This window comes from Euleptes europaea, chromosome 6 (genome assembly GCF_029931775.1).
Source record: "Euleptes europaea isolate rEulEur1 chromosome 6, rEulEur1.hap1, whole genome shotgun sequence".
Lineage (NCBI taxonomy): Eukaryota > Metazoa > Chordata > Lepidosauria > Squamata > Sphaerodactylidae > Euleptes > Euleptes europaea.
Window position 1 is genome coordinate 48,078,989 of NC_079317.1, and position 25,498 is coordinate 48,104,486.

Genomic DNA, 25,498 nt, shown 5'->3' on the forward strand with positions numbered 1-25,498 from the left:
AATTTCCAAAACACTTCTGTCAACACAAAACAGACTATACAAGGTTTCACTATTTATCCTTGTTTCACATGTCAGCTTCATCAGAAGTCTTTTGCTCGATATCTTGCCATTATAGGGTAATCTTGACTGCTCCATTGAGTCTCTCTGATTCAAATCCTGTTTTTAAAACACAAATACACTTATAAAACATTTCCAACATAAATATACTTAACATATACTTTCACACCTATACGTTTAAATACAAAGAACATAACAAAGTTTACACAAGCAGATTATTCTGTTTGAATTGGCAGACTACGCTGTGGATAATCAATTTGGAACAGATTTATGCGAATCTAGAATGGTGTTTGGTTGCAGCCCTAGGTGAAAGAGAGGCAAAGCCCAGACAGAGTGGTCTGCCAATTCAAACAGAATAATCTGCTTAGGTAAACTTTGTTATGTTCTGGCCAGGAACTAGATGAAGCACTTTGACAACTTGAGTTGGAAAGTCTGTTGTAAAACAGCTCTCCCAGTCCTTTCCTAAGGCCCAGTTTTATAGCCTCAATGTGCTGTATCTTCAGTAACCTAATCACTGCCTATTTCTTGTCATGAGCTTGCCAGGCCTTATGGCTCCTGGATAGTTGTCCCAAAGGCCTGCTCTTCTGAAACCTCTGGCTATAATAATATTGTTCATACCTGGATCACCTTCCCTTTACTTCAGCCAGCAAATTCATGGAGGGAAGTGGCTTGTACTTCCTCAGGAAGTAGATCAGAGGTTACTAGCTAGGGTCACTAGGTCCCTCTTCGCCACCGGCAGGAGGTTTTTGGGGCAGAGCCTGAGGAGGTTGGGGTTTGGGGAGGGGAGGGACTTCAATGCCATGGAGTCCAATTGCCAAAGTGGCCATTTTCTCTAGGTGAACTGATCTCTGTTCCCTGGAGATCACTTGTAATAGTGGGAGATCTCCAGCTATTACCTGGAGGTTGGCAACCCTATTACTAGCACATAACTCACTTGCCTACAGAAAGGAAGGGGGCCTCAGCATTCTTTCTGGTGTTTTGCACATTTTGTTTGTGCACATTCATTCTGACAATCACGTAACCTACTAAGGTACAGCTAGGGTTGCCAGCCTCCAGGTAGTAGCTGATCTCCTGGTATTACAACTGATCTCCAGCCAATAGAGATCAGTTCCCCTGGAGAAAATGGCTGCTTTGACAATTGGACTATATGGCATTAAAGTCCCTCCCCTTCATAAACCCTGCCCTCCTCAGACTCCACCCCAAAAACCTCCCGCCGGTTGCAGAGAGGGGCCTGGCAACCCTAGGTACAGCTGTGGCTCAGTGGAAGAGCATCTGCTTGGTATGAAGAAGGCCCCAGGTTCAGTCCCCAGCATCTCCCATTAAGGGAATCAGGCCTGACATCCTGGAAAGCCATTGCCAGTCTATGTAGACAGTAGTGACCTTGATGGACCAAGGGTCTAATTCAGTATAAGGCGGTGGCATGTGTTCATGTGTGTGCCTATGACCTGGAAAGCTGCTGCCAGTCTGAGTATACTGATCTTTTCTGAAAATTATATAATTTAGGTGAACAGCTTCTTTGAAATGTTCCAAATTTAGAGTTTGAAAGAACATTGGAGATTTCTGTCTTTATCATAGACCATACTGCAATCTGAGTTAGCTGCTACAGAGAAGAGACTATTTATAGTAGAATAAATATTAACATTCATTAAAAAAAATCTATTATGAGCCATCTCCTCCTAGGTAGTAAGCTGCACCTTTGGGAGTTGATCCTCTTAAGACACAGTAGAACTCTAACTCCCTTGTATCAGGTGCCCTTCGTTGGAAAGATGCAGTATTAGGAATGCATATGAACATTCCTGGAATGGGAGGCCTATGCTCACCTCCCAAAGAGTGCTTCACAGTGCCATCCGAAGCAGAATTACACCTTTCTTAGCCAATTGACTTAGAAGACATTACTCTACTTAGGATGGCACTGTCAGCTATCTTTTTTTGCATGTGCAGGCTGCATATGTGCTAAGCACAAGTAGCCCTGCATGACGGAAGGTGGTCATTGCGCAAAGACTCTCCATTGTAAGTAATGGTGATCATATTTTTAAGTTCAGTACTGTATTTAAGATTGAATGTGTTTTAAACATTTATCTTAGTAAACATTTAAAACTGAGAAGGAATACATTTCTGGACATGTAAACATATTGTTATCTGTGACATCTTTTCAGGGAATGCTGGCACTGGTTTTGAACTGCATTGATCGCTTAAACGTCTACTATAGTACTGCTCATTTTACAGGGGTTGGCAGAGAGGAAAGTGGTACAGCATGGAAAGAAATTCTGAATCTCCTTTACAAATTGTTAGGTGAGTTCTACATCTATCAGCTGTAAAATTAAATTGCAGAACAGGATCATTTCTCCTCTTAATAAATAACAATAAAATGTACTCCACATTTATTTGAAATATTCGTATTTTTCCAACTTGTTTTATATATATTTGTATCAAAGGGAGCAGAAATCTGTAATTAGCAGTTTGATAAAAAATACATTCAACGCAACGTGTATCACTTGCATAATTTATTCTTGGTTACATGAAAGTGGAAGAAAATTGAACAAAATTATATTTAAGCACAACACACAAACAAATAGAAATATGATTTATCTTTTTTTGTTCCTCCATCTTTGTTATAAAGATAATCTTTTCAAATTCTTCATTCCAGCCAGAGCTAGTACATCCTTTTTCCACGTAACATATTTTCCACGTACATATTTTTCCACGTAACATAGACATGAAGTTTTGATGTTTAGGAGAGCCTGGCCAACAAATGGCTTGATTAACTGTGCAATCCTGAAGGGGGGGAAGCACGATATGAGCCGGCATAACCCCGTGTTGGCATCTTTGCCACTTTACCATGGTGCAAAGTGGCATGGACGCCGGCACGGGGGTAAACACACTGGTGAGGGAGCCACGGAGCTGCAGCAGCCTCTGCTGCCATCACTGCCATGCCAGTAGGGAAATCCCATAAGGGAAATCCCATGCCAGTGTGGGGGGCGTTTCTGAGGTGTTTCCAGGGGCAGAACTGACATTAGTCAGCTTCCAGACCCTTTTCACCCCGGGAATGCCCCCTTGCACTGCAGTGTTGCTACCCCACCAAAATTAGTCTCGCTAAACCCTATGGGGGATTTTCGGATTTTTTTTCTTTTCTTTTTTTGATAAATCCCTTTTGCCACCTTCTACAGAGGCTTACCAGCTGCTGCCTAACTGCCCCCCCCCTTCAGGAATGGGCTGCTTGGCTACTTTTTTATTAAGATAGTTTCAGGTGGGTAGACATGGTTTTTCAGGGGGGTATCCATGGTTATGCAGTAGAAGAGCCTAGTATTGAGTCCAGTAGCTCCTTAAAGACCAACAAGATTTCCAGGATATAAGATCTCAAGAGTCAAAAGTTCCAAATCTAGCTTTTCTACTTTTATTAAGTAGATGCAGGCCCATGAAGTCCAGATCGTTCTCTTGCCATTTGAAAAAGTGGGCTGTTTTTCCTTTTGAGATCCAGAAAAAAATTATGTAACTATGAGAAAAGATGAGCAATGGGGAGGGGAATAAGTTGACAGTGAAGAAGGTTCTTGTTAGAAGATTAGAAAGAAGGAAATCCAGAACAGGGCACAGCTACCTGATTTGGAAAATTATTATTTTACATCCAGTTTCCACACTGATGTTTGTGATCTTTTCCTTGACAATATTATCATTGTCCTGATGTTAAAAGTTTTATATCACAAATATGTCACCCTGATAGCTATTGTAGATAGTAAAAGCAGTTATTCCAATGGGTGTTTCTATCTAAGCTTAATGAAAGTGACTAAACTTTCCATTTTCATGCACATAATGTTGAAGAATACTAATTATCTGGTTTATGGTGCTTTTAAATTAGTAGATAGACCACTGTCAACAGGACCACTGTTGAGCATGCCATGAGCCTCTCCTGCAGCTGTGTGGAATCCTCCTACTCAGAAATGTGAGAAACGTGGAGACAGCTTTCTTCTCTCCACCTCACACATATTATTTTAAAATGTTAACCAGCCCTGGTTTTATTTATTTACTAAACAGTAGTCCAGAGGGCCAAGGAGCTAAATTGGGAGATGTTGCATTCCCAGCATTAAAGCTGGGGATCATTTTCATAGAATCATAGAGTTGGAAGGGACCACCAGGGCCATCAAGTCCAACCCCTTCACAATGCAGGAAATTCACAACTACCTCCCCGCCCCACACCCCTAGTGACCAGAAGATGGCCAAGATCTGCCTAAGGTCACAGAATCAGCATTGCTGACAGATGGCCATCTAACCTCTTCTTTAAAACCTCCAGGGAAGGAGAGCTTACCACTTCCCGAGGAAGCCTGTTCCACTGAGGAACCGCTCTGTTAGAAAATTCTTCCTAATGTCTAGATGGAAACTCTTTTGATTTAATTTCAACCCGTTGGTTCTGGTCCGACCTTCTTGAGCAACAGAAAACAACTCTGCACCCTCCTCTATATGACATCCCTTCAAGTACTTGAACATGGTTATCATATCCTCTCTCAGTCTTCTCCTCTTCAGGCTAAACATACCCAACTCCTTCAACCTTTCCTCATAGGACTTGGTCTCCAGACCCCTCACCATCTTTGTTGCCCTTCTCTGGACACGTTCCAGCTTGTCTATATCTTTCTTAAATTGGGGTGCCCAAAACTGAACACAGTACTCTAGTTGAGGTCTAACCAGAGCAGAGTAAAGCGATACCATCACTTCGTGTGATCTGGGCACTATACTTCTGTTGATGCAGCCCAAGACTGCATTTACCTTTTTAGTTTTTTGCCTCGGCCCCTTGAGTTCAAATGAGGCACAAGGTTTTTTTGGTGCTATCCCTTGGCACAGCCAGTAGGGAGGCAGAGTTTACCGCCTTTTATTCTAGCTGCATCTTCCCCACACCAATCTTTTCCGCTAGCTGCTGACCCACCCTCCCTTTTGGACATCACAGGATTAGTCTATTGCCTTTTGGGGTCAAGCAGGAATTTTGGGGGTTTCCCTGGATTGGCTGTAGGGGAAGCCTTTGTCACTTTCTTTTTGATGTAATAGTGCCTATTTTTTTTTTAATTGGAGTGGAAGCTTGTTAATTAGGCTTGGTCTGTGAAGGCTAGGTAGACTGTGTAGACTAGTTCAGAAGGGATAGGGTGGTAGGTAGGGATGATAGGTAAACACCGAGACATCAATAGTGATGGAGAGTATGTCAAGAAAAGCACATCACTGGTTGTGTGGTGGGGTGCTTCTGGGAAGGAGTGCCCTTGGTGCTGAGTAACACCTTTTCTGAGCCTGGTAGTGGCTGTGCAGTGCATCATCAGGGGAGGAGAGGATGCTGGGCATCTCTTGGCACATTCTATGAAGACAAAACCAGCAGAAGATGCTGGCCAAGATTGGAGTCAGGGTGGGTCTGCCCAACCAAGGCAGCCATTGGTCTGATCAACAAAGGCAGCCTAAAACAGCCCACTGTTTAAATATGTTCACATATTTAAATTATAATGTATATCAGTTTAATTAATAAACTAGTTAAACCCAAGCTGTTGTCCCATATCTTCACTTGGGTGAAACCTGGAACAAGTAGCATTTGATCAGTACTTTAGTACAATCTGAATTATGTACAAAACCCTTTGATTCTAGGAACTACTTCAAAATTTGTTTGGAAAAGGAAAGACAATTTCAAAAATTCCTAATATGCCTGCTTTGTTTTTCTGGAATAAAGAATTAGCAGTGTTACTGATATCTGTATGAACACTTCTCAGTGGAGATTTGTTGGAGCAACTTAAAAGATATTTATAAATAACGTTAACTGTTGTCAGAACTAGAAAAGATAGCATAATATCTTTTTAAATAGTTATCTAGTGTCAGTACATTTTGGTTTCCTCTTGGCCTGTATTAATGAATTATCCAAACTGGATGCTCCAGTAATCTGTCATGAATAAGTAACAAAGTGAGCATCAGCATGTCTTTGGAAAACACATAACATTTGTTTTACTAAATGTAAACATTTGTTTTACTAAATTTGGCATTTTACTAAAATATTTCTGTCCAGAGTTGACTAATGATCTGAAATCTTTCTTTCAGCTGCTCTTATTTGTGGTAACAGAAATAACTGTGCCCAGTTTTCTAATAACCTAGATTGGCTAATTAGTAAATTGGACAGACTAGAATCATCTTCAGGTGAGATATTTTATTTATACAGAAGAATATTGGTGCTTGTTATATTATATACAAAGAATTTAATTTCCTGTTATTTCAGAGCTGAGGCACCTCAAAATTACCCAGTGAATTAGGCCCTTGGACCATTTCATTCATCAAAATTAGACTCCAACGCTATTCTTTTAACAGGCTTGGGTATTAAAGGCTTGGGTATAAAAGATCCACACGGAGTCTTTTGTATTAGCAGGAAAACTGATAATCTATTATGTATAATCTATTATGTATCAAGCAATATTTCAGAAATAAATTTAGACTATTTTACCAGCTAATTATTCACAGTTTTGTAATTCTCTGACATCAGTGACCGTTTCCTGATAGGCATTTATTATTCACTTATTTAGAACATTTATAGACCTGCTATCCAATAGGGTTCCAACCTCCAGGTGGGGCCTATAGGTCTCTCAGGATTACAATTGATCTCCAAACTACAGAGATCTGTTCCCTGGAGAAAATGGTGACTTTGGAGGGTAAAATCTATGGCAGTATGTCCTACTGAGGTCCCATCCGTCCCCAAAGCCTGCCCTCTTCAGGCTCCACTCTTAAATCTCGAGGAATTTCTCAACCCAGAGTTGGTGACCCTCCTTTCCAGACACCTGCTTGAGGCAACAAACAAGAGTGAGACAATTTTATGCAAAGATTTTGTGCTGAGGTGGCTGGGCAGTTGGGTTTTGAAAAACGTGGAAGATGGTGAGTGCTTGCTAGAGTGGGACTAGGCTGACAGGGAAGCTGCTATCAGTAGATGATGATTTGTAATGACTGAGGAAGCTAACACATCTCAAATATGTTTGAGCCTACTGAATGAGTTTTTTCAGGTCCCCCTGTTTCTGTGGGACAATCTGCTTTGTATTAATTTCTAGCAAGAGAACTGTCTACCTGTGGTTTACCTATGCATTGTTCTGAAAATCTTTGATAAAATCAGGAGCGATTCTTTCCATTAAAAGGTGTTGATTTCAACTGTAGTAGACATTTGTATTTACAATTATATTAAAAAAGATGATGTCGTACAGGGGCATCAAGCATAAGGCCCACAGGCCAGATACGGCATCTTGAGAGCGCCTATCTGGCCTGCAAGCCAGCCGAGGCAGCAACACACCCCCACTCTCAATCTGGGCTGGCGAGTCATGGCTCGGCCCAACCAAGTGATATTTATGTCATTTCCAGCCCTCGTAATAATTGAGTTTGACACCCCTGATCTAGTATATGCTTGGGTTACCTATTCCTTGATGTGCATATATACATATTTATTTGCTGTGGGTCTTTTGGTATTTTACCAAAAGTACAAAAGATTACCCATATTAATGGGTCAGATTTGTTAGGGCTTGAGACTTATACCATGATAAGAACTTCTTTACAAGTGCCCCTTGTGATTACTCTGTCATCTTCAGATACAGATAGCTGAAGTCAAATAACAGTATTAACTGTATTTAGTCATAGATTTTGAAAATCTAAGCTTAAAATTCCCTGACCTGGATGGCCCAGGCAAGACCAATCTCACCAGATCTCAGAAGCTAAGCAGGATAGGCCCTGATTAGTACTTGGATAGAGACCACCAAGGAAGCCCAGGGTTGCTACGCAGAGGCAAGCAATGGCAAACCACCTCTGTTTGTCTCTTCCCTTGAAAACCCTACGTGGTTGCCATAAGTTGTCTGCTACTTGAAAGCACTTTCAACACAAGCCTAGGTTAAATAACTGTCTCAAGGTCCTCAATGCCTGTTTCAAACACTTTCATGCCTTACAGGTTAAAGCTTTGGTAGATCAAAAATATGGAAACATTGTCTTCCTTTCCCCTTAGGGTGTTATTTTCCCCCAAGTTTCTGAACTGTGTTTGGTATGCTTGATTTTGTTCTAAATGTCAAAACTATCTCTGTGCCTGTGGCATTCCTACAGGTATTTTGGAAGTCTTGCACTGCATCTTGATTGAAAGCCCAGAGGCTTTAAATTTGATAGAAGAAGGTCATATAAAATCTGTCATCTCATTGCTGGACAAGCATGGACGCAACCAGAAGGTATGCTTGGCAAATGAAGAAGGTTTTACTGGTCTGCAGAAGAGTGTATAGATGAAGCAAATTGGGTTTTTTATTGTTTTACCTGGATATCGTATTGCAAAAGGTAGTAAACACATATTGATGGAAATCTGTTTTGCAAACAATAAAACAATTTTGCATTCTAATTTCTCTGGTTATGAAATTCAGGATTATTTTATAGTTTACTCTAAGCAGACATTCAGCTCCACCATATTGATTGGCTCCCTATTAACAAATTAATAGCAGGAACATCCACTGCCTGCCTACAGCACCCTCACCCCCCCCATAGAGCAAATTAGCCCCTCCTGCCATTACAACTGTTCAGAATTTCATTGATGCTGTTAATTGTAGCTAAACTTTAATTAAACTATAATTCAACTTTAAGTCAGGATCTGAATGTGTAGTTTGGAGTGGATTTAAGATCTTGGATTAGGGGGAACCCTGGTTAGTCTTACCTGTGGCTAACAACAAAATGATCTCAAGAGATCAGGCATTGCAGGGAGGAACATGTTCCTAAAGCTGGCACCTGATGATTAATGGGTTTTAGCAAGCATCCAATATTGCACTTGCACTGCCTCAGTATTTGGTAATAGGAATTATCATGGCAAAACTGACTATGGAAGCTTATGGGAAAGGGTGTGCAAATGAGCACTATGGATCAGGGGATATGTACTCCATGTTGAAGGGAGCATCCCTTGTACAAACTCACTTGATTTAGGAATAGAATGAAGTGATGATGCTTCCTCTTGAGTATATGATGAGATCAGAAATTTGAAAGTTTCTGTGTCATATTCTTCGGCATGACTATTAATTTTTTAGTAAAACAGAACTAGCATCTATTTTCCCTTTAGCCCCACAAATGCTTTTTTTAAGGATAGGGGTTTGGGTCAAGCAAGGGATTTTATTAACTTCCTCTGTTTGTACCCTCTGTTAGTTAAAATTTGCTATCACTTCAAAATGGTCTTTCCAGCGGTTTTCTCTTAAATTTCCCCAGGTTCTGGTGATTTCTTTTGTAGCCGTTTTGACAGCTGTTTTACAACTAATTAACTCTTGTTTTATGTCTCCTTTTAAGACATGTATGTGGGGAACTGGTTGCCAATTTTTCATGTAAAACATAGTAACAGTAGGGCTTATGTGATTCCCCTTTCAATTACAATTTGTGATTTGTCTGCTATTGGTCTTCTCCACTTATTCTTGTTCTTCAAGCCTCTTAGTCATCTCAGCTGTTACATTGCTCTAAGAACAACAGTTCATACTTAACAGTATGTTTTGTCTTTGCTTATAAAGGCTTGGCTTTCTTTGGAGGACAGTTAAACAATACAACCTGGGGTGGGTTCCTTTTGGAGGAGAGAGCACTGGAGGCTTTGTTGCTTGTTTGTAATGTTTACTTTATTTACAAATACAAAAATTGAGCACGGAGGCAAATTAGTCCTTTAATAGGTCACCAGATCCACTAACTCACATCAGATCTCCAGAAAGGATACACAAGTTACTTCAGACAACTCACAGCTATCTCTGTCTGCTTCTCTTGTGATCTTTCAAACTCATACTGCCCCTTCCTTGAGGAGAAAGAGGCTATCTTCAGCAAACTATAATGAATACTAGAACATAGCAGTTTCCCAACAATCGGTCCTATAATCCAAAGCCATTAAGAAATGCTCAAACACCCACCATCAATGAATGTTGTGCAACAAGATTGTGTGTTCTGAATGCTGTGCAACAACTAATAATGTCTTCCAGATTCTTGAAGTGCTGTGCTCTCTCTGTCTCTGTAATGGAGTAGCAGTGCGCGCTAATCAGAATTTAATTTGTGACAATCTTCTCCCTCGAAGAGATCTACTCTTACAAACACGGCTGGTGAATGATGTAACAAGGTATCATGTATATGTCATAACTTGCATTTTATGGGATGTTATTGTTTATTTATTTAGAAATCTATATTCCACCCCTCGGGGTACCTGTCTGAGACCTCTTGATGTAATAAATGGTTTCTATAGCCCTGATGTGGATAGTCCAGGTTAGCCGATCTCATCAGATCTCAGAAGCTAAGCAGGATTGGCTCTGGCCAGTATTTGGATGGGAGAACACCAAGGAATATTAGGGTTGCTATAAAGGCAGGCAATGGCAAACCACTTTTGAATGTCTCTTGCCTTGAAAACTCTCCAGGCTGCCATAAGTCAGCTGTGACTTGACAACAAAATAACAACAACAACGTTAAAGGATAGAAACAGCAGTTTACAACACTGTATTTCAGGGCTTAAACTGTTTCTGGGACACTGCATTTCTACTCTTTTGGGCTCATCTTTTGTGAGATTTATCTGAGACCTATTGTGATGTTCCCTTTTGCTTACAAATCAGGGATTGGGTACTCAGATTCCTGCTGTTAGGTTCACACATCAGAGATAGGTGCATTCAAAACAACATCCATTAATCAGCAAGAAAATACAGGGAACAGAGCAACTGGTTTTGGGACAAGAAGCTCATGTAGTTGACAAGTTTCACTAACAAAACTAAGGATCAAATTAAATCTTGTAGTGGCCATGGGTTTGACCTGTGGTGGCTACCACCATTTTAGGGAAGAATTTGACCATTTCAAAAGCTGCAAGGGCCCAATCCTGATCAGGCCTGGTGCTCAGGAGAAACTACATGATCTTTCTCTGGCACAGCGTTTCTCTGGCACAAGGGCTTGCAAAGGGGATGTTCCTGGGGGTGAGACTGACTTTAGTCAGCTCTCTAAACCCTTTCGCCCTGGAAATGTCCATTTTTGCCAGCGCAAACCTGCGCCTGCAGAAATGGTGATGAAGCCCCATGGAACTGCATAGAGCAGTTTGACGGGGCTTGGGGGGTTCATTTTTGGCTTGCTGCACATGACGGCACTGTCCCTGGCCACCCCAGAAGTACCCCACCCCTTAGGATTTCTCTGCCTGTCACCTAGCATCTCCAGTTAAAGCTCTTTGATGGCTGAAATAAATGTTTCTCTGCCTAAACATTGGAGAGCCACTGCCAATCATAGCACACAGGACTGAATAAACAGAGAAATTGTTTGTCTCAATATAAGGCAGCTTCATATGTTAATAGCTTCATGTATGACTTTGTGCCACAATTATTCTTAACAATCCTGTGCATTCAGTCCTTATGTATTATAACAATCTGATTTCCTCTAATTTTGTACTTAAATACTTAATTCTATTTTGCTTTGTCTTTTTTTATCTTCTGGGGTTTCCGTCAAAGTATAGCATTGTAGGGAAATACAAAAAATGTAACACCAGTGAATTTAACTCACTACATGTTGTTCTCTGTTTTCTTTCAGTATGAGACCAAACATATTTCTGGGAATTGCTGAGGGTTCAGCACAATATAAGAAATGGTACTTTGAACTAATAATTGATCAGGTAGATCCATTTTTGACAGCAGAACCCACACATCTGCGGGTTGGCTGGGCTTCCACATCAGGCTATGCTCCTTATCCTGGAGGTGGAGAAGGATGGGGAGGCAATGGTGTTGGCGATGACCTATGCTCATATGGATTTGATGGACTTCATCTATGGTCTGGTGAGAACTGATTTAATAACGCTATCTAGCTATATTGTTTTACCATTTGCCAGTTTTATAAATACTGATGTATGCATTAACTCTCTTATTGAGGGGATGCAAATAATTAAGCACACTGATGCCTGGCTTGGTTATTAGAGAAACAGAGCAGTCTTCTTTGACTGGCCAGTGTAGCCAGTGGTGACTGGGGAATGCTGGGAGACTTTCAGGGCATTCCTAAGGAGAGTTACTCCAGTCTAAGCCCATTGAAATGAACTTAGCCTGGAGTAACTCTCCTTAGAAGTGCAGTGTTTGTGTATTGTCAGAGAAAAGGCATGGGGGCAGCCCTCAATACTATTTACTTTGACTACTGTAAAGAAAGGATGGTCACGGGAAATGGATGCATTTGAATTGCTGCTTGACCTCCCCATTCTTCTAAATGGCTGCTCTGGGCACCATAGTTCAGTGCTCTAGCTAACCTTATAACAGTATTGGAAGTGTTATGGGACAGTTTTGATGGTGCTGGCAATGGCCAATTACTGGATCAAATGGAGAGTCTGGAGCTGAACAAGCTGGTGTAATTAGATGGTAGTAGAAGGAGATTTTGCTCTGTTTCAGCTATGTATAGCATCTAGCCTTGATAAAGATGTTGAAAAGGCTGGAGCCAATTCATGACATCCATATTGGTCTTTGCAAGATTTGAAGCAAACTTTGCTAGAAGTGGGTGAAATCTGAGGGAGCTCATCTAGTGTTGTTTTCCTTCCCATATATTCTATTAGCATATCTCAGTTTGGCTGAAAAACACTCTTGATTATTTTATCTGTAAGCAAGGTTTAGACAAAAGAAGAAGTGTTCTGGAAATATTCCACACAGCTGTGAAACTCCTTCAAGATTTTCTAAATCCCTAAGCATTAGCATTTTCTTAGAGTATTAAGTATTATTTAGGATAGTTTTTAAAAGCTGTGGCTACACTTTAAAGGGCTGGAAATGTAGCATTGATTTTAATTGTAACCCTTATCAAATTGCATTTGTTTTAGATGTAAACAAATCAGATTTATCTTCTCCTGAGGCATAAATTAATGGCCATAAAGGTTGATGATTACCCATTCTTATAAAATTCAGATCAAGAAGCACAACTGCCAGATGATACTAAGGATATCATTGTGGTTAAGGACTTGGCTGTGAGCCAAGGGCAAGCATATATTTGGTTTATGTGCTAACTAGGATTTAGCATGCTGTCATTCCCTGTCTCTTCTTTTTTGGTATCTGACTGACACCAAACCTTCAAAACCCTTTTTAAACTCCTTCAGCTTTTAAAATTAATTTGTGACTTAGTGGGCAAAATTGCTGAAGAGGAAAAGGCCTAACTGGTTTTCATAGACATTGGTTTTTGTTTTGTTTTTGGGATTTTTTTTTTTTTACGAATCATTCTGGATCTATGCCTCAAGGTAGAAAGCATAGAGTTAATTCTTTGAATGCTGATCATTAATGCATAAATGGGTGTGTACCCAAATGGTGAGGAATGTGTGTAATGTTTTGTGAAAACTTTCATATGCTTTGAAAAACGCTTCCCTTTTAATGCCTGTCCCCCACAGGAGAGGTTGTGAATTGGGGTGAAAGTGGTCTACTTTTGGCTAACACTTATTCTGAATGGACTGGGGATGGAGTACATCGCTCACACTTCCTATCTTAACATGCTGCTCTACAAGAGCAGCGGCAAATTTGGACAATGAAACCACCATAGTAATGTAGCAAAAGAAAGAGGTTGGCTGGTTGCTTCAGCAATAGGGTGCATCTCCTTCTCAGAAGAATACCTTTTTCCCAAAAAATGTTCAGTGGCAAAAAATTGACTGCAACCCTGTCATTAGATGGATGCCACACATAAACATTTATGTTGAGCTTTTAAGATGCATTACATTAGTATCTTTTTTTTGTTTGAGCCTTTTGGTTGCAAACCACTGAATGTTGCTTCCATGTGTACACTTTAAATTCATGGGACTTCAGTAAGATAATTCTTTATTGTGTTAAATCAAATGGAAAATAGAACAGTTTAAAAATGCATACTATTTGAAACTGAATAACAGGAAAGAAGATAATGAGTTTTCTTTGTATGAAAGTCTGCCTTCCAGTCATTCATCAAAAATATTTTTGCCATGACTATAATTAGTAATTTGATTAATATTAAAATAACATTTTAAATATCATAGTAGAATATTATGGGATACAGACAACGCAGAATAAGGAGGTATCATAGGGAAAATCTGAACTTTGTGTGTGAGTCATACATTACATAGTAATCATTTAATATATTCGAGAAATAATTTTTGAAGCTTATTTTTTAAAATTAGTTGCTTACTATACAGCACTTTTCATCTAGGGTTGCCACTGACTAACATTTCTATGCCAGTGATCCACCCAGTGCAGATTAATGCTTTGATGCTTCTACTGTATGCATCTATGTACATACACTACTTACATAACTGTATGCTCCCCTAGGGCTACATGGTGCTAATGAGCAAATGTGGCATGCATAGCCAATTAGTACATAAAGCACCACTACCTGACATACATGAGGAATGGACCTTGAACAGGAAGTAACATCTAAATTGGCCTAGGACAGTTGCTTATGTCATGAACTTTTTCTTTCACCATTATAACAGTGTCATGTGCTTTTGGGGGGATTTTTTTGGGGGGAAAGACTTCCCACTTTCTAGAATTATTTCCACACAGTTTAAAGTGTTGTATCAAAAATGCTGTTTTTAATCATTTGTGATGCTGGGGAGGGAAGAAAAAATTTGCAGATGAAATGTGCAGGTAGTATCAGTTTAGGAAGCTTCGATAATGTAGAGAAGTACAGAAGAATTGGATTGATTTTATGAACTGGATTAATAGTAATTGAATTAAATTGATAGATAGAACATCATTCCTTTGGGGACAAACAGGTACCTTTGTAACTGGAGCTCATTTACTGGAAAGAACAAAGTACAAAAGAAATCTTGTAAAATTGATTGATTACAAAGTATGGGCTGCCAGCATAATGTGATTGCAAAAAGATAATTGCTATTCTTGGGCGAACAGCAGACATATGGATATATTCGTTCATCTTCACTTCCTGTGCAGACACATATTGGGACACATTGGTGCATGAGCAGGCCTACCACAGAGAAGGTTAGCTTAAAAACTCACTCAGAGTCACTGAGACATGTTTTCCTGCTGAAACCATCATGTGGTCCAAGGGAGTGGAACCCCCTTCCCTCAGTTCCTTCTTCGCTGCTGTCAGAGTTGGTTTGTTTAGCATTTGTTCTGTGGATTCTATCGCATTTCTTTACTTCCATCACTGTAATTAGCTGTTTTTTTGAGGTATTTTTCCACTCTGATCAGAGCTCTTTTTCTACCACTAAAAAAATGGGAGGAGAAAAAGACCTACGTAACAGAGAGAAAGGAGGGCTGAGGGAGATGGCCGTATGGGCCCTCATGAGTCCTACCTCACCCACCTGTTCTTCAATGATTGCCCCTATCTTGGGCTTTGAGATGTTTCAAAAGGTTCTTTTAAAGAAATGTACCCATTACGCCACCAAGATGATGCACACAGATGAGCACGAGCATTGTCTGTTGTGCTTGGTTGAGGAACACAGTGTTGCTTCATGTTGAGCATCTCAACAATTCATGCCAAAGGCACAGAGAGACAGGGCCTCCCAGCTCAAGGCTACATTATGGGAAAAGGCTCTCTTATCCAATGATATTCTGGTAAAATCTACTGCCATGACTGAACTCCCATTGAGACTGCCACTTCTGGCAGCATCTTCACAGTCCTTATGCAGGTGGATTGTTTCTGCAGTTGAACTTTATTATGCTAAAGCTGGTTTGCCTTGCCCTCTCCTTATTCACACTCACTCTACCAGGGCACAGGCTTCTTTAACAGCCCTCTTCAAGGAGGTCCCTCTTCTGGAGATGTGTAGAGCAGCTATTAGGTCCTTGGCTGATACTTTTGTGAAATATTATGCCCTTGAGCTACATGTGAGTAAAGAGACAGAAGTTGGCAACGCAATTCTCCATTCTTTGTTCCAATAAGATCACCTGGGAGAGCTTCACCCCATCTCCCTTGGTGAGTAGCTTGTTAAAATCCCAATGTGGGACTGCACAGAAGGCCAAAGATGAAAACAGGGTTACACTTACTTGTAACCATTGTTCATTGAATTGACTTCTGTGCAGGCACACGTTCCCTTCCTCCTGCCCCTCTGTGAACTCTGTTTTAAAGGTCTATGTGCTTGTGGCAGCTCAGGTGGAACTGAGGGAAGGGAGTACCACTCCTTCTGAGCATGTGATGGTTTTAGTGGGAAAACACATAGCAGAGGAGGGGTGCCCCTCTAGTGAGTTTTTAAGCTAAAGAAAACCTTCTCCATGGCAGGCCTGCTCATGCGCAGTCCCAATCTGTGCCTACACAGAAGACAACTCAATGAACAACAGTTACAGGTAAGCAAAACCCTGTTTTACTGATGAAGCCACATCTGATATGCTGTATTTAGTTTTTCTCACCTGTATTGAAGAAGTATGAATTCAAATGAGAAGTAACAAACTGAATACAATCTGGATCTAATTATAGCGAAGAGCTGTTAGAATGATTACATGAATATAGAATTTATTATTAGTAGCTGAAAGAGCCTGAGCTGAAAGGAATGTAACAGCATTTTGCAGAGGAAGGAGAGCTATTTATATTAAAGAAGGCAAATTTATTTTATTTATTATTTATTTATTATTTCAATTTATAGCTCTCCCTCCCTGGCTAAGATTAGGCTCAGGGCGGGTAACAACCATAAACCAGCATATGTTCAACATAAATTTATTGTTTTAAATTGTTTTATTGATATATTTAACATGCTACAACAATCTTCTAACTATTAAAACTGTAGATGGCGCACAATATCATAAGGCACTCACTGAGAGGCTATAGGAAAGCAGTGACCCCTCAAATCAATGTCTATACAGAATGAATTATGAAGAAGCAAGGTGGGAGTAGGGAGGCCAGCACCGATAATGCCTGTGGCTGCCCTCAGTGGTAGGCCTGGTGGAATAGCTCTGCCTTACACTGCAGAACTCTTTAAGGACCCACAGGGCCCTGATGTTACTAGGCAGAGCATTCCACCAGGCTGGAGCCAGGGCTGAAAAAGCCCTGGCTTTCATTGAGGACAGCTGCACACTCCTAGGGCCGGGGACCACCAATAGAATATTATCAACTGAATGTAACATTCTTCGGGGGGGGGGGTATACCAGGAGAGGCGGTCCTGAAGATACGAGGATCCCAAACTGTGTAAAGCTTTAAAAGTTAAATCCAGCACCCTGAACCTGATCCAATACTCTACTGGAGCCAGTGCAGTTGATGAAACACTGACTGTATGTTCAAAAAACGGAGCATACAAAAAACGGAGCAATCTGAAAAAAGGGGGGGCATCTCTCTTTTGCTCAGAAAGAGCTCCGAGATAGCAGGAAGCAGGAAGCACTTGAATCCCTGCCTCTTTACACACTGCTTCATGATTGGCTGTGAGAGAAGCCAATCTTCTGTGCTTCCCCTGTTTGGCTATCTGCATGCTGCCTTGAAGAGGGGTTTTGATAAGGGTGGGGTGAAGCTCAACCCGAGAACAGAGTATGCTCTGTGCCTCCGGAATGAGCCAGGATGAATGGTTGAATTCAGGCCAGAAGAGGAATGGGAAAACCCGGGTGTGTTTTGTGTTGAAACAGCATTGATCTTCCAAGGAATGAGGTAACGTTCATACTGAAAAAATGGATCCTGGCTGAAACAGGGGATAAAGGAGGGTAAAGCAACCATGCATAAATGAACTTTATCCACAAAAAAGCTCACAAAAACCTCACAGCTATAGGCCGAATTTGTACCTACATTTGATTGACCATACAAGGATGTCAGAGATTGAATTATATTAAACAATTGTGCTGGGTGAGAGCTAGTGGATGCAATGGCGGCTGCATAATACTCTTTCTTAGCAGCTTTCATTGCCACCTCATAGGCTTTCATAAATGTCCTATAAGATGCCTTTGCAGCTCCATCATGAGTTTGCCACCATACTCGCTTTAGCCGTCTCAGCATCCGCTTCGTGTTTCGGAGCCCCTTGGTGTACCAAGGGGGGCGATTTTGATGGGGCGGAGAGGGCATCAGAGTGCAATTTCATCGATGGCCACAGAGAACCAGGAAGAATAGGATACCACAGAGCCCTCTGGAATCCAACAGGATCCATGAGTCTCCATAGGTGAGCATAAATCAGCTTGTTGCCCAAACAGAGGCTACACAGTGGCTATTAAAAAATTAGGAACTTAGAAGGCCAATAGAAACATAACTTTTAAGGCCTATAGAACCATAACTTCAATTACTAGTTGTAACATTTTGAAGGAGTCTAAAACTGTGTGGGAAGTAAAATTCTTACCAGATTCATGGTGGATGTAGGTACAATTATAGAGGATACCTTATGACATCTGTATTGATGACTCAGTACAGACTTGTTGGGATTGAGAACATTTTTCTCCAACAAATATCCTATAATTTCACATGCACCCTTTCTTTGGACATCAAAGATTGCCACAACTATAATCAGATTTATTAGGTGATCAGTCCAAGGCAAAAAAGACTTCTGGGAGTCACATGTAGTGTTTGTACTTTGGCTTAATTCTTATGTCTACAAACTAGAATTCCAGAATAAACAGATTGGAGGAACAGAATATAAAAGTTATGGGATTGTTTACCCATTAAAATCAATTATTTTTGGTGTTGGTCAATAATGGTACCCTAAAAATTAAAAAAAAGCCAATGAGTGAATTTCTCCATGAAAATCGAGATGTTCTGTAGAGTCATGTCTTCTTAATAACGGACCCATTATTTTTTGATACAGCTCAAAGTATATTTGCTTTCTCAATAAATTTGGTAACCAGATTTCAAAGAAGCCCTATGAATATTTCATCCTAATTATGATACCATCTTGTTCTTTTCTTTTTTAAAAAAGAGGAATGAGACAGGAACTGAAGAAAATAAGATAAAAATTACTTAACTGCCACTGTGCCTCTTTATTCAAGAAGTGGAAAAAGCATTATCTATAGGATCATGTAAATAGAGGAGCTCTGTTTCCTTTCATCTGCAGAAGTCTCCAGTGACACACTAAATAATGTGGAGTCTTCTCTCAGTAGTCAGTTTAGACAATGTATTTCATTTGTCTCTCAGATTAGCAACTGCTGTAAAAGAGATGAAGAGACAAAATCATATTCTGTGCTTGAAAGAAAATAATATATTGGAAATGTCACAATAACCTCACAGTTCTTTGCTAACAAAGTTTCTTCTCATTGCTAATGGTTTTACGCTGGCAAAAACCTTGTGACTTCTTGTTTATTAGGTCGAATACCTAGAGCTGTTGCATCTGTCAATCAGCATTTGCTAGCATCTGATGATGTGGTCAGCTGTTGCCTGGATCTAGGAGCACCCAGTATTTCTTTCCGCATAAATGGACAACCAGTGCAAGGAATGTTTGAGAACTTCAACACTGATGGACTCTTTTTTCCTGTGGTGAGCTTCTCAGCAGGTGTCAAGTAAGTTGTTCTTCTGTATATTTAATTCCACCTAATGTTATCCATGGTTACTGCATCCCAGTGCTGAGATAACTTAGCAATTGTCATTCATGAAAAGAAAAAACAATTTTGTATCAAAACTGTGAGCTATAGATGGGTGGACAATGAAATAAAGAAATCATCGACTCTTCTTGCCTATGCTTGAATCAATCCCAGGTTAGCAGTGACTGAAGTCAGTATTATTTGATGCTTTTTTCATGACCTATGTGAAAAGATTTTTGTCTCTGTCATTTATCAGTGGACGAGCACTACATTTGGCTCCAACTGAGATCTTTCTTTGCATCGTCAGCAGGAGGTCAAAGTCTCTCACACATAAAAGGATTTAAGGAACAGTGATGAATCAGAGAGTTCCTCTCTGCTCAGCTGTGTAATAGAGAAGATAGTTGTGTGTTAACTTGGCAGCTCTCCCCAGATCTAATATCATTTTTATCAATTCCAGTGCATTTCAAAATCACTCCATTTAAACAAGAAAGAAGAAACTAGTAAATAAAGGCAAAATCCAAGCTAGAGTTAATAAGTATTTTTCAACATGTGCTTAATTCTCCGATCAAAAATCAGCGACCCTTTAAAGTGGTAACTTTGGGTAGGTCATGTCCATACACTGATGCTTAAGGAATTCAAATGATTTTTAGAGTTGCTAATATTACTAAGGTATCAATATTTGGATTTGTTTGTGCCTTTTTGTTTTCTTCAAGATATATAACTGCTTAGAAATTTTATTTATGTGGAAAACTGTAATGGCAATAATATTTCAAGGGTAATAATGAGACACAGTGCAGTTTATCAAAAGAGCATTCACAATTTCATGCTTGTGGACAGATATATTAAATGTGTACTGAATAAAAAAGAGTCTTCATTATGTTCTGACTGTTGTACAGTGACTACTGACCCTCTTACTATAGTGCTTCTGCCTTATTCACATTTCATAGAATCATAGAGTTGGAAGGGACCACCAGAGTCATCTAGTCCAACCACCTGCACAATGCAGGGAATTCACAACTACCTCTCACCCACTCCCCCTGCTCCATGGCCAGAAGATGGCAAAACAACAACAACAACCACGGTCCAGGATCCCTGGCAAATCTGGCCTGAAGGAAAACTCCTTCCTAACCTCAAAGTGGCGATCTGCATTAACCTGAGCTTGTAAAAAAAGGTCCATGAGAGCCAAGCAGTGACGCAACCCTTCCTGCCCTCCCTCTTGTGATCTGCCCAAGTTCACAGTATTAGCATTGCTGTCAGATGGCCATCTAGCCTCTGCTAGATGTTCCACTGAGGAACCACTGTAACTGTCAGAAAGGCCTCCCTAATGTTTAGCCAAAACCTCTTTTGATTTAATTTCAACCTGTTTGTTCTGGTCCAATCTTCTGGGGCAACAGAAAATAATTCTGAAAATAATCCTCTATATGACAGCCCTTCAAGTCCTTGAAGATGGTTATCATATCACCTCTCAGTCCTCTCTTCTCCAGGCTAAACATACTGAGCTCCTTCAGCCTTTCCTCAAAAGGCTTGGTTTCCAGCCCCTCACCATCTTTGTTGCCCTCCTCTGGATACATTCCAGCTTGTCTACATTCTTCTTAAATTGTGGTGCTCAAACTGAACACAATAAGGTCTAACCAGAGCAGAGTAAAGCGTTACCATCACTTTCCGTGATCTGGACACTGTACTTCTGTTGATAACAACCCAAAATCGCATTTGCCTTTTTAGTTACCCCATCACACTGCTGACTCATGTTCAGTGTATGGTCTACTAAGACCCCTAGATCCTTTCTGCACGTACTACTGCCAAGACAAGTCTCCCCCATCCTATAATTATGCATTTGTGCTCTTAACCTAAGCTCAGTGTAGCATGTAGTTCATATATCTCCATCTTCCAAGGGAGATTAGCCATTTTATCTTCAATATGGCTACAAAAATGTGGATTTGGAATGTGTGGATCAAAAATTGTAGAATTCCATATATATATGGAATAAATCAGTCTTTAAAACTGTCTTTTAAAAAGCTACAACTACTCTCCTATGTCTCAGTGAGCAGGCATGTTATGCTTGTAAACTGGAAGAGTTAGAACTTCTTCCTTTCAGAATGTTTATGTAGACAAGATTACTTACACTGTAGTAATGTAGTTATGAAGACAAAAATTACTTACACTGCAGCCTAATTAAAACTTTGTGGGCGAGTAACATTTGTGGATGCAATTGCAAAGCCACATGAAAAGTTAATGAAATGAACTATCAATTTATAAATCTATTTGAAATAGAACTAGCAAGTAGTTTTAAAGCCAAATGTAGTTAAAATTCTGCAAAGTTTCATGAAAAGAAAACTAAGAAGCCTTGGAAAAGCAGGATATAAATGAAATTAATTTTCTCTTTGTAGAACTGACTGATTTTGTATCTATAAATTCTGTAAAATATATTTCCCCACTGCCTCTTATAAAAACATTAAAAACCTTTCTCCATTACAAATCTGCTTTGGAATAATGGCAGGCCCATTGTATTTATTGAATTTGCTGTAATTGCCAGCATGGTGTAGTGGTTAAGAGCAGCAGACTCTAATCTGGAGAACTGGGTTTGATTCCCCACTCCCCACATGTAGCCTGCTGGGTGACCTTGGGCTAGCCAGCATGGTGTAGTGGTTAAGAGCGGTGGTGTCTGATCTGGAGAACCGGGTTTGATTCCCCACTCCTCCACATGAGCGGTGGAGGCTAATCTGGTGAACTACATTTGTTTCCCCACTCCTACACACAAAGCCAGCTGGGTGACCTTGGGCAAGTTACAGCTCTGTTAGAGCTCTCTCAGCCCCACCTACCTCACAGGGTGTCTGTTGTGGGGAAGGGAAGGTGATTGTAAGCTGGTTTGAGTCTCCCTAAGTGGTAGAGAAAGTCAGCATATAAAAACCAACTCTTCTTCTTCTTCTTCTTCTCCTCCTCTCAGAACTCTCTCAACCTCACCTACCTCACAACGTGCCTGTTGTGGAAGGGGGAGGAAGGGAAAGTGATTGTAAGCCACTTTGAGAGTCCTTTTGGGTATAAAAACTCACTTTTCTTTTTCTTCTTCTTGCCTAAGAAAAAGGGTTCAATTACAGTATAATCTGGATGATGCAAAAGTGTATTCAGCTCTTGTTCTATATTGTTATACTTTACAGACAATCAGTGAAGGCACTTAACAAGCACATCTGTCTAGAGAATTTTGGGGGGGGTAAATTCATTTATATTTTTTAATGTGAATATATAAATGCATTGAGTCAAGGACCAAATTGAAATTAGCATTCTAACAGTTTCATCTCTCTCACATGCCAAGAGGGTTTAGGAACTGAGGAGTCCAGATGTGTTGATGTGAAAAGTCAACATCTTTGAGATAAATCCCTGGTGCGTTTTGTCATTTAACAGGTGGTGTGTTAAGTAGTGATGCTACAGGGCAGCCTCTTTCTGAAACTTGCACTGTGTCACAGAACAATATTAGATGTTTGACATATTCTTGAACTTCATCCTGGGAAGCTTATGTAAAATGGCTGAAGATGCTGTCACATCTGTTCAGGCAATTGGGAACAAGCCAAATAGGATATGTTGAGATGAATTCAATGATTGTTTAATCAGTTTCAATAGATAATTGGTGTTCCATATTAGCTAAATATTGCATATAAACTTTGACTGAGCGTTGCAATTCTCTAATGAACAGGTTTTTGTTGAGTATAACAGTGTTGATTCAAATAAAAATTTATAAAATTAAAGATGGACAGCATGGAAATTTTCTATCATAAAAATTATTTGTTTGAGGTATTAATGAAGGGAACAAACATGGTACTATTGACATGGTCGTCAGAGCTGACTAAATATGTGTAGGATGTTCTAGGAGAAAGATACATTTCTGATTCTGTTTTTCCACTTCAAATCAGTGTTTCGCTGATGCTTTAGAGAGATTAAGGCCTCTCTATCTGATCTACTGCTAACAGGGTACCCAAAACACATTTTAATCTGCTGCAATACCCACAGAAGGTGTAACATCAGGGCAGGGTCTTAGTCTTGGTCTCTATGTCCGTTTTGTTGGCCGTCCAGGGTAACTGGTTGGCTGCTGTATGAAACAGGATGATGGTCTAGATGGACCACTGGTCTGATCCAGCAGGGCCCTTCTTATGTTCTTAGGGGACAGGTAACTATTTGTCTGGCATTCATTCTTAATTATTTCCTAATTTTATCTAACTTTTAAATGAGAAGCTGAGAGTATATTCATCTTACAAATAGTCATCTGTGTTCAACCCACATTTGTATGGAATCTTTTAATGTCTGATTGGTTCATAATATGAAGGAGCTCTATTGATACAAGTACTGATAATTTACTGCACAAGTGTTTCAACATACACATGTGAACTTTCTTCTGCTATTGGCAATGTGGATGACTTACATCTCAATTGGGCAATGGTGTATTGAATACCCTAACAGTGATCTGGTGCTGCTATCATAGCTACCACACGTTTTACTGAATAAAATCATTTTAAGGAAAATTTGGTGTTAGTGAGCATGATTTTTTTCTGGATGGAGACAGCTGAACTTTATTATATCCAATGAAAATGTCCAGTAGGGCAACATTTTGTAATGCTTGGGATGAGAGGAGAAAGCTTTTCTCGCTGCTGCCACCACAAAGTTTTCTTTTTGCAATTGATTGGCTGTGAGGCAGATTATACTTATCTGTCTGCTGGAGAAAGCATCCTGATGGCATATGGCCGGTGTTATAATGGGAACTTTGGAAGATCCCTCCAGGTTCCCCAAATAATTGATCCCAGCCATTTGTCAAGTAACAACAGGTTTCATTTACATATATACAACTTGGATTTAGAGGCCCTAACTGTAACAACTCCAGCAGCCATCTTAACAACCACAATAATACTTCTTCACAGACACCACCAGGAGGTAGATGGAGTATGGAGCTTCAAAAGGCAGACTATATGGAATTACATCCCCCAGTGAGGTCCCCCCTTCCCCAAATTCCACCCTCCCCAGGCTCCATCTCCAAGTCTCCAGGAATTTCCCAAGCTGTTTGGGAACATGAGGCAGGACTTCCCTTTGCAGAAGCCATGCTGATTTTCCCTCAGCAGATTTCGTTCTTCTATGTGCTTAATAATTTTCTTTTTAATAACAATTTCTACTAGTTTACCAGGGACAGGTGTTAGTCTAACTGGCCTTTAATTTCCTGGATCCCCTCTAAACCCCCTTTTAAAAAACTGAGTGATATTTAGAGGTCATAAACCTCTGAAAGGCAGTGCTAGGAGGCAACATCAGGGGAGGTCCTTAGTTTCTATGGTCTGTTTGTTGGTCCTCCAGGCCAACTGGTTTGGCTCTGTGTGAAACAAAATTCTGGACTAAATTAAAATGTTTTCAGTCATGGATGATTTTTATGAAGTAGTTTTTCAGTGAATAAAATCATATTTTGAATTTCATATCAAGGTATACATTTATTAATTTTACTGACTGATGATATCAATACTGTTGCTGTATGAATTTTGGAGGGTTGGAATTTATGGATTAGTATATCAAAGAATGTTAAAGTGTTTCTTTCCTTACGTATTTTCATCTTTTTTATTCACAATTGTGCAGAGTACGTTTCTTAATGGGTGGGCGTCATGGAGAGTTCAAGTTTCTACCTCCTACTGGCTATGTGCCTTGTTATGAAGCTTTGCTTCTGAAAGAGAAGATGAAGCTGGAACCAGTAAAAGAATATAAGAGAGATTCTGATGGAATTAGGGATTTGCTTGGTACAACACAGTTTCTTTCCCAAGCTAACTTTATTCCTTGTCCAATTGACACCAGCCAGGTATGCTTTAAAAATATGTAATACACATCTGAATGAACCTCTATCAGCATACCTTTTCTTAGTAAAAGGCTTCTTGTGTGTATCTAATCTTTAATAAAATCAGAGTATTTTCTAACTTGTTGTTCTTCATTTATTTACTTTATAGGTTGTTTTGCCTCTTCATCTTGAGAAAATTAGGGACAAGCTTGCTGAAAATATCCACGAACTGTGGGCAATGAATAAAATAGAACTTGGCTGGACTTATGGCAAGGTACAGTGAGAATTATTCCATAAA

General features: G+C 40.0%; 1 protein-coding gene across 1 annotated transcript in view; it reads left to right on the plus strand.

Annotated features, from left to right (window-relative positions):
* Positions 1 to 25,498, plus strand: part of RYR3 (ryanodine receptor 3) — a 336,967-nt gene that overhangs the window by 107,337 nt on the left and 204,132 nt on the right. The window contains exons 14-21 of the mRNA XM_056852142.1: positions 2,214 to 2,349; positions 6,112 to 6,207; positions 8,134 to 8,252; positions 10,011 to 10,144; positions 11,581 to 11,822; positions 19,193 to 19,385; positions 25,008 to 25,224; positions 25,370 to 25,474. Of these exons, the coding sequence (XP_056708120.1) occupies positions 2,214 to 2,349; positions 6,112 to 6,207; positions 8,134 to 8,252; positions 10,011 to 10,144; positions 11,581 to 11,822; positions 19,193 to 19,385; positions 25,008 to 25,224; positions 25,370 to 25,474 (1,242 nt within the window). The remainder of the gene's footprint in view (positions 1 to 2,213; positions 2,350 to 6,111; positions 6,208 to 8,133; positions 8,253 to 10,010; positions 10,145 to 11,580; positions 11,823 to 19,192; positions 19,386 to 25,007; positions 25,225 to 25,369; positions 25,475 to 25,498) is intronic.